This window comes from Carassius gibelio, chromosome B7, assembly GCF_023724105.1.
Source record: "Carassius gibelio isolate Cgi1373 ecotype wild population from Czech Republic chromosome B7, carGib1.2-hapl.c, whole genome shotgun sequence".
Lineage (NCBI taxonomy): Eukaryota > Metazoa > Chordata > Actinopteri > Cypriniformes > Cyprinidae > Carassius > Carassius gibelio.
Window position 1 is genome coordinate 37,385,271 of NC_068402.1, and position 13,273 is coordinate 37,398,543.

At 37.7% G+C, this 13,273-nt stretch overlaps 1 protein-coding gene across 1 annotated transcript in view; it reads left to right on the forward strand.

Annotated features, from left to right (window-relative positions):
• The window catches only part of LOC127962174 (probable E3 ubiquitin-protein ligase HECTD4), an 83,938-nt gene that overhangs the window by 62,946 nt on the left and 7,719 nt on the right, over positions 1 to 13,273 (forward strand). Inside the window, exons 61-69 of the mRNA XM_052561672.1 lie at positions 41 to 1,365; positions 2,780 to 2,987; positions 3,076 to 3,299; positions 3,675 to 3,820; positions 5,318 to 5,421; positions 5,529 to 5,652; positions 6,323 to 6,513; positions 6,600 to 6,746; positions 10,563 to 10,682. Coding sequence (XP_052417632.1) covers positions 41 to 1,365; positions 2,780 to 2,987; positions 3,076 to 3,299; positions 3,675 to 3,820; positions 5,318 to 5,421; positions 5,529 to 5,652; positions 6,323 to 6,513; positions 6,600 to 6,746; positions 10,563 to 10,682 — 2,589 coding nt within the window. The remainder of the gene's footprint in view (positions 1 to 40; positions 1,366 to 2,779; positions 2,988 to 3,075; positions 3,300 to 3,674; positions 3,821 to 5,317; positions 5,422 to 5,528; positions 5,653 to 6,322; positions 6,514 to 6,599; positions 6,747 to 10,562; positions 10,683 to 13,273) is intronic.

Sequence of the window (13,273 nt, forward strand, 5' to 3'; positions counted from 1 at the left end):
TTTCTTTTTTCAGCATCACACTTGCTGTATCTGTGTTTAGGTGGGCTTCTGTGGACCACCGATCTTGCTCCATGCATCAAGGAGCTGGTCTTCCATTTGCTTGCAGAGCTTCTCCGCAAGATCCAGGCCTTCGAGCATTGCAAAACCCCCTCGGGGCTGTCTAGCCACATTACATTGCTTTTCAACCCTTGCCTAACAGTCCTTATGGTTCTTCAATCCGAGCTACGAAAACTTTATGACCACGAGACCCAAAACTGGGGGTCAGTTAGCGGAGATTCCTGCACTTCTGGAACGGGCAGCAGCGGAGCACTTGCGCTCGTCACTGAGCAGAGCCGCTTCTCAACCTACTTCCACGCCCTGATGGAGGTGTGTCTGGCAGTCGCCGAAGTGACTCTGCCGTTCAGTACAGCTGCGGGGACATCGGTGGTAGGCATCCCATCGTCTACAAGTGCCACCAACTGTAGTGATTCCTCTTCCTCCTCTCCATCCTCTCCGGGCCAGACGCCCCAAAGTCCAAGCTTGCTTTCGAAGCGCAAAAAGGTGAAGCTAAAGCGCGAACGTACAGGGGCCACAGTTGCATCAGTCTCAGGAAAACATGGTTCTGGAAGTGGAGGGAGACCATCAGAATGTGACAGTGCTTTGCTAAACATGGCCGGAGGGAAGCCAGAGGACATGTTGTGGTTTCACCGTGGGTTGACGTTACTCTTGATTTTACGACACCTTGCTAACAAGGACCCTCAAGGTCTGGGCGTCACTGAAGATGCGGTTGCAGATGCCTGCCAAGCCTTGGTTGGCTCCACCGTTCACAGTCGTTTGCTCGTGCTCTCAGGAATCCCCACTCACTTGGAGGAATCTGTGGTGCGCAATGCAATCCGAAAGGCTTGCAACGCACACGGCGGTCTCTTCAAGGATGAGATCTTTATTCCAGTTCAGGAGGAGGACCCTAAAAAAACCAAAGCTGAAACTTCAGGTATTCCCCAAGATGCAAAGCGAGATAGCACTGCAGGAAGCCTTAACAGCAACAATGCAATGCCAGCAATGAGTGCCTCGGCTTCAGCGAGCCAGACATCAGGATCCAGCTCTTTACAGGGAGCTTCCAGGGCTTCCACTGAGCTGCTGGTGAATCAAGAGTTGGTAACCCCTCAACCAGCACCTTCCCAACCACAAGCACCGCTGGATCCCCACACAGTGTCCAGTCAGGAGAGTCTTGATGTGTCTCTTTGTAGCACAGGAAGTCAAGGTAGTCTCGGCAGCATTGGTGAGCGGTTGGATAGTGTTGCGACGTTAGTCTCTGATGGGAGCTCCATGTACACAGACATCCAAGTCAGTGTGGCACGACCAATCAAAGGCTATGCTGTCATCGAGGTGAGTGGGACCAGCAACAGCAAAGGTGTTTACAAACATCTTTATTACTGTTGTTCATCCTTAAATTAGCATTGTGTTTATTGATATGGTATGCCAAGCTCATGTTTCAGATTAATTTATTTTGACATGCACTTATATCCCTTTTGCTCATAAGCACATCATAACAGATGTAATTTTTTGGGAAAAGTATGACTAACTGAGAATGCACAGTTTCTGTGCATGTTTATTTAACGATTGTTATCTTGCAAGGTCAATATATTGGCTGATATTTGGCATTTTTTGTAATTATCAGTACCTGTTACGAACGTACACACAAACCGAGAGAGATCCAATTTGCAGTGTTTTATTGGGAGAATCCAAATAATCGTAATCCAGTCAGGCAAGAGGCCAATATCCACAAAAGCAGTCCGAAACATGACAAACACTAGGGAACATGAAAAGCAGGGTGACATAAACCAAGGACTCCATGAAACCGATAGAAACAAACAGGGTATATATGGACAGGTGAAAACGATGAAAGTGGGAACAGCTGAGTGCAATTAACAGGTGGCAATTAACAGTGATGAATCGGACAAAGGCTTGTGGGAAATGGGAAGTGAGACCACTAGTGGACACCCAGGGATACACAGACCAGACACTGTGACAGTATCAGCCTTTAGGTTTTTCCAAAGCCGATATATCGGCTGGTATTTAGCCTTTTTAGTGATAATTTTTTGTCAATGCCGATAAATTGGCTGGTATTTAGCCTGTTTTACTTGTCAGTATCAATTATCAAGCAACTATCAGTCTTATTTTTTATTAGTTACTTTGGTTTACCCTACAACTTTAGATTTCTTGAGACAAGTTAAATGATATCCAGTATTAATCAACTGTTAATTTGCAAGACCAAAATAAATTTTGCATATCAATCGATATTTGATATTTTTTAATTATGGGTATCGGCCATTAGGTTTTTGCTAAGACTGATATATCGGCCGATATTTGGCATTTTTTAATAATTAGCATTGGTCATTGTTTTTTGGGGGTTGTGGGAGGCTGATAAGCGTCAGAAGCTGGACTTTTATTTTGACAGTGCTGAAAATACCAGTGCTTGCCACCTAGTTTAGAATAGATTCAACTTTATTGTCATTGCACATGTAGGAACAAGGCAATGAAATACAGCTGAACCTAGTTGTACAAAACATGACAAATTACTTAAATATGCTTGGAACTTTTTTGATTAATTTGGCTAAAAGTTTTTCAAACTCTTCCTACTGCATTCACCAGATTTTCAATGATAAAACACATCCAGAGCACCCTTGCAACTGCATAGGAACCATTTAAAACACCTTTGCAACACTAGTAACACTAACCGTTTTGTAAAAGAAATTACATTCTAAATAATAAATATTTATTTTTTGCTTTTGTCTTGTAGGTAAGGGCACGGGCCCAAGTAGAGAAGATTCGGGCCAGTCTTTTTAACAGCAGTGATCTCATTGGCCTTTCCAACCTGGAAAGAGAGGAGGAGCTAATGGACATGACCAATGAGGAGATCCTCACCGTCTCCAGTGTAAATCAGAGTTTATTTGACACACAAGGGAGTTCAGTCCTAGAGGAGTACTTCCTTGATAAATCGATCAGAGGTTGGTTGATTTCGTTATCAATTTTTTTATTTTTTGTTTATTCTATCATTCTTTTTTGCTTTGTTGATATTATGTTTTGTTCTTATAGGAGATAAATTGGTTCCTGAAGCACGTGATGTGCTGACAGACATCTTTAAGAGCTGCGTTTATGCAGAGCAGGTGCTGAGCTCCATACCAACAAAACCAGTGAAAATATCAGATATTTATCTGAGCAAAGAGCAGATGAACTCTCAGACACCAGGAAACCTGCTCCACGTGTTTTTTACACACATACGGCCGCCCAAGAAAGTGCTTGATGACCAGCTCATGCAGGTGAAAATCTTGGAACAGTAATTAATTTAGTATTATTATTATTAAATTACTAATTTATCATTAAACATGAAAATATTGTTTTTTGTTTGTTTGTTTCACTACATGCACATGGTCACTTTGAGTCTTCCACATGCATTTTGCAAAATAATAATTATGAAGTATTAACAGTTATTATTAATAATCAACAAAAATAATGATTATTGTTATAAAAATGTCAAAAAATTGTAATTCACACATGTGTTACTATTGTATTTTATTTGTATTTACTTTTTCTTGTTTTTTGTAAGCAACACTTTTAAGGCCATATTGAACGGACACAAAGTATTTGACCAGACCAAAGCAGGAATGATTAACCTTTGTTAATTGCACACACAGATTCTCCGTAAATATGGCACAGTAAAGGCCAACAAGAACAAGCACAGCAAGGCAGGCAAAGAGCAGCACCAGGGCAAGGTGGTCAGCACAAAAAGATCCATCACCAAACCCCCGGCCAAAGAGAAGTCCACGCTGAACAGTGGGAGGTGAGTGTAGACTGCCAAAATATCAAACATCTTTCATTATTCATTTATTTAAATTATTTAACATATTGAATACAAGCATCCCTTACCTTAAGATACATTTTAAATAACCATTGTTTTTCATTTGAAATATATAAAAGTTAATCTGCCACCATAAGATGTATAGTAGTACCAGTGCTATTTTATGTATTTTTAATAGGGGCTGCACGATGTGTCATTTAAGCATCGATATCGCAATGTTCGATTCCACGATAGTCACATCGCAAGATGTGTGATGTAGGCTGTCATAGTTGATCCTTTATTCATTAAATGTAGATGTGATTAACTGTAAGAATGTGATTCGTGGATTAATTGCACAGCTTAACCATCATAGAGTGAAAGTTTATCATTTGCATGTGTTTTAAAGTCCTGTCAGTTTAACAGGGCAGAGAGAGAGCGCACGAGAGAGAGAGCGCGAGCGAGAGAGAGAAAGAGCGCACGAGCGAGAGAGCGAGCGAGAGAGAGAGAGCGCACGAGCGAGAGAGTGCGTGAGCGAGAGAGAGAGAGCGCACGAGCGAGAGAGAGAGAGAGAGAGCACGCAAGGGAGAGAGAGAGAGAGCGCGCGAGAGAGAGAGAGTGTGCAAGAGAGAGAGTGCGCAAGAGAGGGCGCGCAAGCGTGCGAGAGAGAGAGCGCTTGTGTGAGAGAGAGAGAGAGAGCGCGCGAGCAAGAGCGAGCGTGTGAGAGAGAGAACGTGCGAGAGAGAGAGAGAGAGTGCGAGCGAGAGAGAGTGTGCGAGAGAGAGAGTGTGCGAGAGAGAGAGTGCGTGAGCGAGAGAGAGAGAGCGCGAGAGAGAGAGAGCGCGAGAGAGAGAGCGCGCGAGAGAGAGAGAGAGCGCGCGAGAGAGAGAGAGCGAGAGAGAGATAGAGAGAGAGAAAGAGAGAGCGCGTGAGCGAGAGAGAGAGAGAGCGCGCGAGAGTGAGAGAGAGAGTGTACGAGAGAGAGAATGTGAGCGAGTGCGAGAGAGAAAGCGAGGTGAAGACCCACCATCTTCAAACAACTCGAGCGCTGTCTTGCTCTCTCTCCCTCGCGCATATTAATCAATTGACACGATGGTGTCGATGTTTAAATCATTTAAAATGAGAATGTAAGTGTGCTCACCCCATTTTTGTTTGTAAGAACATTTTTTATTAGATTTCATATCGCAATATATATCGCAGAAAAATAAAATATTGCAATGTAATTTTTTCCCAATATCGTGCAGACCTAATTTTTGAGAGAAAAAATACTATACATTTTTTAATTAGTTTAATTTTTATATTTTCTGTTATCATTAAATTGTTTTATTCTTTTTTTTAATCTGAAGGTGTAGTTTTTATATTTATTTGTATTTAATTTTCAGTTATTTAAGTAATTTAAGATTTTTTTTATATCAGTTTTTTTTTTTTTTTTTTTTTTCAAATAACAAAAATGATCTTCTTAGTTTTAGTGGACTATGATATTCCTGCATGGTGTTTTTCCAGAACTGTACTAAGTGAGAAAAAAACAGTCCTTAAGCCAAAATCTCCAGAGAAGACCAAACCTGAGGAAAAAGACCCTGAAAAGTCTCCCGCCAAAAAGCTCGAAGGTTAATTCAATGGCATTCTTGATTTCTGAATTTCTTATGAAAACATGATATGAATGAATGAATAGATGCATGGTTTGAGTGTTGTCTGATAAACCTCTGTCCATCAGTGCCAGAGGAGAAGTTTCTGACCCTGGAAGGTTTCCACAAGTTTACTCTAGACAGAGCCAAGCAGGATATCCGCAGCGTTTGGAGGGCGATCCTGGCCTGCGGTTATGACCTACACTTTGAAAGGTAAGTTTTAACTTAAAAACAAAGGAACAACATAAGAATATTCTTAATATATATATATAATTTTTTTTTTTTTTTTTTTTGGTAGAGCAAAATATTTGTATGTTTTTTTCTTAAGTAAAGAGAAGATCAGTTAAGAAACATTTGTGACTCTGGAGCACAAAACCAGTCTGAAGTAGCACAGGTATATTTGTAGCAATAGCCAACAACATTGTATGGGACAAAATTATAAAAAATGTATACAAAAAATCATAAGGATATTAAGTAAACATCATGTTCCATGAAGATATTTTTGATTAGTATGCATTGCTAAGAACTTCATTCCGACGACTTTAATTTTCTCAGTATTTAGATTTGTTTTGCACCCCCAGATTTTCAAAGTTGTATCTCAAACAAATATTGTCCTCCTAACAAACCACACATCAATGGAAAGCATCTTTATTCAGCTTTCAGATGATGTTTAAATCTCAATTTCAACACTTAAGACTGGTTTTGTGCTCCTGGCTCACATTTTATTCTTGAGAACAAACTACGGTATGCTTCTGCAGGTGTTTCTTGTTCTGGCTTTCAAATAAACTAGAGAGGTAAGTTTGGGGAAAGTAATTTTAAATGGCTAGAATAATGACTGCAACTCTCTGAAGTTTTTAATGGTGTTTTTTTTTTTTTCTTTCAGATGCACATGCATCGACTCCCGACACGCTCAGAAAGCCAGTAGAAAATGGACCTTTGCGATGGACTTTGCTCTGGTCCAGTTTGCTAACCGTCTGTGCCGACACCTGGCCATCACTCCTGCCCGCCTGCATCCTCACGAAGTGTACCTGGACGCCCAGGACACCGCCGACCCCCAGGTCACCTGCTTGAGAGGCGAGTGCATCTCCATGTTCTGCTGTTAGATCTGGATTGTGAGATGTAGAGTCAGCATGAGTCTGAAGGTGACTGTGATCACACAGGCGTTCCTGTGGAGAGTCTGCGTCTGCGCTTTGCTCTGCTGCAGTCGATCAACAGCACGCTGGAGAGCTTCTTCCTGCCGTTAGTGGAGCTGAGGCTGACACAGACCTATCAGAACAGCATCGCCGCGCTTCTGTGCGAGGTCAAAGGTCAGTCATCGATACACACGCACACAAGACACTGCTCAGGGTTGATTCTTTACTAGCTTTATAGAAGAATACCAAAAAGTACTATGTTTTTTGGATAGGTTGGTTAAACGTTAAAAATGTTAAACGTTAAAAACCACTGTATATTATTAAAATACCATGGTATTACCATCTGATACCATCACTGTACTAAATGACACGCAAAGTGCTTCATGATAAAGGTGATTTCTCACTATATTTCATATATGTAGGATGATTTGATATATTTTTGCAAATAAAATTGACAAAATTATTTTATAAATTCCCTTGAGGAAAAAAGTACACTTAAGCGTGCTTTCAAAAACAGCATTTATTACAAAAATAGTAGACTTTAAAAGAATATACTTTAATATTTTCATTTACTCAACCGCGTGCTAATCACAATTAAATGAATAGTTTACATTTATATAAAATGCACGTAGCTGAACTTTAGAGTGTTTTGATCCACTTAAGTAGGACTTAAGTACAACTTTGTGATTTTAGAATTACTATTGTGTTTGAAATATGATTTAAAGTGTACTTTAAAGTAGAGATGTTCCGATACCCTTTTTCTCTTCCCGATACCGATTCCGATACCTGGGCTCAGGGTATCGGCCGATACCGAGTACTGATCCGATACCTGGGTGTGTATCTGTATATACAGCTGTATATACTACTAGCCCTGTGTAAATTGCTAGAATTCTTTTTATGGTGTGCTTCAGACAGATCCCTCAATAAAACATGAACAAATACATGGTGAACTACTGTATTTATTACAGTATTTTTATTATCTAACATGAATTTGACAGTATTATTTATTTTCTTATGCAAAAAAGAACTTCAAATGCAGCCAAAAATCTAACACCGCAAACTAAAAAAGGTATTTAAGTTTTACAATATAACTGTATAAAAAAACTGCAACAAATAAGTCTAGGAATATAAAAAAAGATCTATTAATCAGATAATCTCTTTACAACAAAACAAGTAAAAAACAAGCAACCATCTAGGCATAATTATTATTATTATAGAGACGTATTATTATTACTGTAGGCTACAACAGTAGCTTTATATATTGTCAATTTACTCATGTAAACCAAACATTTATTTTAATGGGCTGCCATGAAGATCTTTGAGTGTCTGTGTTTATGATATGACAGTATTCTCAAATGAAACGGTAAATTCTCATGAAGTGACGGTTTATGCGTTCGTGTCCTCATGACACACAGCAGAGACTACAAAACAGCGAGCTCTCGCGCATCTGTGCCAGTCACCCACAGAGATGTAGATTTTGCGGGAGTAATATTTAAATAGTATTTTGCAGTTTAATATTCACAGACACTAGTATATATTCGGCTACTGTCTGGAGCCCTGCGTTTTGACTTACACGGAAGCGACTGAACGCAGCTGCCGGTACTGAATATACTCGAGAGTCTGTAACTACCGGTACTACAGAGACATACTGCTAACCACTGATCTATAATATAGAAGCGGCTTCACTGTCTTTTGGCAGTTTAGAATGTGATGAGTGATCCAGTCATATATAGATCAGTGCTGCTAACGCGTTTTCATTTCTTCTTCGCTGCTCTAAACAGGGGTTGCTTGTGGCAACACAGCACAACTTCCTGTGTTTTCAATGCATTTTGAGCAGCGAAGAAGAACCGTGCAGCGGTTAGGCAAAGCTTGCGGTCATAACTAGGTCTTTTTTAAGAAAATGGTATCGGATCGGTATATGGGTTCATGTACTCGCCGATGCCGATGCCAGAATTTGTTGTGGTATCGGAGATATTTCCGATACTAGTATCGGAATCGGAACAACTCTACTTTAAAGTACACTTATGTGTGTTAACTGTTATAAAAGTGTCTTTAACCCTTTCGAGTCGATTAACGCATATATGCGTTTTGAGTCATTTTCACCTGATAACCCTGAAAAGAACTTAAATTACACTCTCAGTTTTAATCGTACAGATAAGAGCAATACATCTATTGAATCTGTAAAGGGTCTAGTTTTTTTTGGATACAGACATAATAACAAAAAACCTTTGTGCACTTATAAAATAAAGATAACAAACAAGGTGCGCTGTCTACAGTCTTTATCTCCGCTGATCGTCATGTACAAACATTTCATTAAAATGAACTGTAACTCCATGAATACTCAACGAAGAGACATGAGAGAGATATCTATAGAAAGCCTGGAATGTCTACTTTTAAACTAAACAAGTGCTGCCGAAAACAGATATTCTGAGATAAAGTAATCCATATGAAAACAACGCGATGTCTATTTTTCATATCTCCGCTCATTATATCTAATGTGACCACGCCCCCGCGCTTAACGCGCTATTCAGATTCAAACTGAAGCGCGCGGCTTGAATACACCCACACAGAAGAAAAAGCAGCGAGACTATTCTTCAAGTTTTTATTTTATTTTACTGTTTGCTTCGCGATGAGAGGAATAAGACATAATTCACCCCAAAAAGATGTGATGTGGTTGAGGATTTGAGAAATGGATTTCCACAGAAAAAAGAATGAAGCACTTTATTCAGCAGAGATCATAAACATGAGTAAGTCTCTTTTTATTTATTTGTACTAGTGTTCACATAACGTGTAAACATTTTACTAGTTAGACTTTTTCCAAATACTTTTTCCAAACTATAATTCCTGACTAAATGTATAATCAAGTGAAACATTATGAAGTTTCAATAACAATATACAGTACTATACCATTCAAATGCTTGATGTAAATAATATAAATGTGACAAATAGAGATAACTCTAACAAATGTAAAAACAATGCAGTTCTTTCGATTTATTCCCCCTAAAAAAAACCTGAAAAATATTATCAGCTCTTTTCAACATTAATAATAATAATAATAATGATAATAAATGGGGTTTATTTGGTAGAAAATAAGATTGTTAAAAGGATTTCTGAAGGATTGTGTGACTAGAGAAAGGATGCCGAAAGATTTGCCCTCAGAGTGGCACAGTTGAATGAGAGGCTCATTATGCAGCTCATTATGCAGGCCTTTGTCTTCTCAGGTGTAAATCACAATGATATTCATGGTAGTTGACGCCTACTCGCATATGACTTTTACCAACAAAAAGTGTTTTAGAAAATTTAAATCAATATATTGTTTTCTGTGAGTGAGTAAACAAGATGATTTTCACATCATTCAGAAAGAAAAATTCTAGGCTACAAGCTCCAGTTCTCAACTTTTCCGGCAACCAATTTTATGTATGTGTTTTATTGCCTTATTCAAGTGATTTAACATTTTTAGTTTTTCACTAACCATGCATAACATTTTTTTTCTCAAAAATACAATCATGTACATGCATGCATTTCACATATTATTATAGCCCAGTTTGTGCTGATTACAGTGATATTAGACTTTACCCATTTAGATATTTATAAGAAACTGAAAAAAGCACAAATATCAGGGCATGACAAAACTTCTCAAGGCCCCAAAAATACCCTTAGACTCCAGAGGGTTAAGTACAAGTAATTGTTCCTTTTATTTTGTTAATGTTGCATTATCTGCAAGTACAGTCTTTAAACATATACTTTTAAGATTTGAAGCACACTACTGGTGCACATATGGGTTGTGTGAGAAAACACATGAAAAATTAAATTAAAAAAATTAAAATACACTCTTCTTAAGGAGATGTGATGTGTGAGGTTAAGAAAATAAATAAATAAAACATTAACACACTTGTCTAACACCAGCCAAAAGAAACCAGTAACACAGGCATCTTACGAACCACACTGTCTAATAAACAGAAATCCTGTTTCTCTCGATCTCTTCTGCAGGCCTGATTTTTTACGACACCAAGGTGACTTTTATGAACCGGGTGTTGAATGCAAGCGTCCAGCGCACAGCGGATCACGCCGCGCCGGAGATCACGCTCGACCCGCTGGAGATGGTGGGAGGTAAACCAGAGACACACAGAGCTGGGGAAGTGACTCTTAACAGTAATGCACTGCAGTATCGTGTTACTCCCTTAGAAAGTGACCAGCGTTGGGAAGGATACTTTGGTTACAGATTAGAAGTCACCCTGTTTAAAATGTAACAAGTAGTGTAACTATTTCAGTTACTTTATTCAAGTAATGTAACTGATTACATTTTGTTTCTTTTTTCAAATTGATAAAGTTCTGAAACTGTTCATCACATCTAAACCATGCAGGGTTAACTTTACAGGGACATTCTGAAGTTAAATGTAGATTTAAAATCATTACAAAGAATAATAATTTAATAGCTAGGATACTGTTTTTGAAGTCAAGTCTTTGAATAGTTAATCTTGCAACAGCAAAATAAAGCATATACATATACTAGGGGTGTTCTGATCACGATCGGCCGATCATTATGCGCACCTCGTCAGTAAAGCCGGTTTTCTAATCAGCGGTTAATACCATCAAATTTCACAGAGCCGTTGTTAATAGAGAAGATGCGCAAATCCACTTCATTTTCGGCCGGAGCTCTCCTAACATATATCCATTATCGAATAAACACGTGTCATATCCTGAATTTACACATACATATGGATGTGTGTGAATAAATATTATAATAGTTATCATTTTCAAAAGAAACTGTAATTTAATTTAAAAAAATTCTCAGTTACTGTAACTGATAACGGTTACATTTATTTTGTAATTAAATAAATCATTACATTACTTAGTTACGTTTTATGGAAAGGAATGCGTTCTGTTACCTTTTGAGTTATTTTCAAATCTGGGCTGGGTCGTTTATTTATTTATTTTTTTATATTTTTGGTAATTCTATTGGTTAATAAAATGGGATTAAATACATAAAGGATATTTTTGTTATTAACCACTTAATTTTTGCAGATTTGCGTCATATTCAGATTTGTTCTTTATTCAAAGTGATACTTATTTGAAAAAGTCACTTAGATATTTACTTGTAAATAAAAACTTTCGATTCACGATTATATTTTCTCATGATTATTTTTAACAAAATGAAATTAAAAAGGTGTCCTTTCACTTGGCTATTGCTGCATGTTTCTTTGTGAAATTTAAACATTTCAATTTTAAAGTTACACACACACACAAAAAAAAAAAAAAAAAAAAAAAAATATATATATATATATATATATATTAGTGCTGGGCAACGATTAAATATTTTAATCGCGATTAATCGCATGATTTTCTGCGATTAATCACGATTAATCGCAGCATGCGCAAAATTCAATAATGAAATCAAAAGTAGTGTATTGTGTAATTTTATTCTTTCAAAGTTCTGCTCTATGAACAAAAGTGCAATACAATTTTGTTTGTCAAAGCTTTAAACAAATAAAGTGCTTTTTTACAACAGTTAAAAGTTAGTAGCAGTTAACATTTCTTGTAAATCTTAACTTAAACATTAATGTAATCAAATTAAATATAACATTAACGTATAAATAAAAAAATAATGTTTTATTAAATAAAACATTAAAGTTTTGTTTAGTTTGTAAAAAAAATATATATAAAAATTATGTCCAGAACCTCAATCATAACATTTTAACTGGCCCCTTCCGAGCAACAACATCAATCTCCTTTAAGAGACTGAGAATCTGTCCAAAAAAAAAAAAAAAAAAATCTTTCAGTGATGCAGGTTGAGTGGACAAAATTAACTTCATTTATCCATTCTTCCAACTTTACATTTACTTACTCATCTGCACCTAGCCAGTTGCTAAGACACACAAGGTCATTCACATTTTCAGATCAGAATCAGAATCATAATGAGCTTTATTGCCAGGTATATGTTTACACATACGAGGAATTTGTTTTCGTGACAGAAGCTCCGCAGTACAACAGAATGACAGCGACAGAACATAAAACACATAATAAAAGAATAAAAAATACAAAAAAATACAAATAAGTAGATTTGTATTGAGATGATAAAGAGAGACATTTTGCTGAAACGTGCACTAAACATTTTATTCCTGTTGCACAGCAGTGGGACATTTCAAATAAAGTCAGCACACTTAGCACAGATAGCGCAAGAAATATGATCGCTGCTGCGAGACATCTGCCTTTTTAACACGTCCTCTGCGACGCGCACAGTCTCCAGCGTTCTGTCATAGTATCTCTGCACAACAGCGCGTTTGACAACGTCCTGGCCAAATGCAGAAAGGTTGTGGGCCATTTTATGCACAGTGCAGCGAGTGCTGCAGAATTAGAACAAAACAAATTGAACTTAGAAAAAAGGAGTCGCTTATACAAGACATTCCAACCAGATGGAATTCGACTCTGGACATGATTTTCTGTTTTGCTGTAGCTCATCCGAAACAGCCAGTAGCCTACTGATAAACATCCCACCCCTCCTGTGACCCATGGTTTGTGTTGTATTCGGTTGTTTTATTACAGTCTAGCTATGTGTACTGAAACGCAGTGAGCAACGGACTTTCAAAATAAAAAGTACGTTAACGCGCGATAAACTAATTGTCGGCGTTAATTAATTAATGCGTTAACGCGATCTTCATATAAACAAAACAAGGCTTTGTCTTTGCTCTTTCCATTTTAAA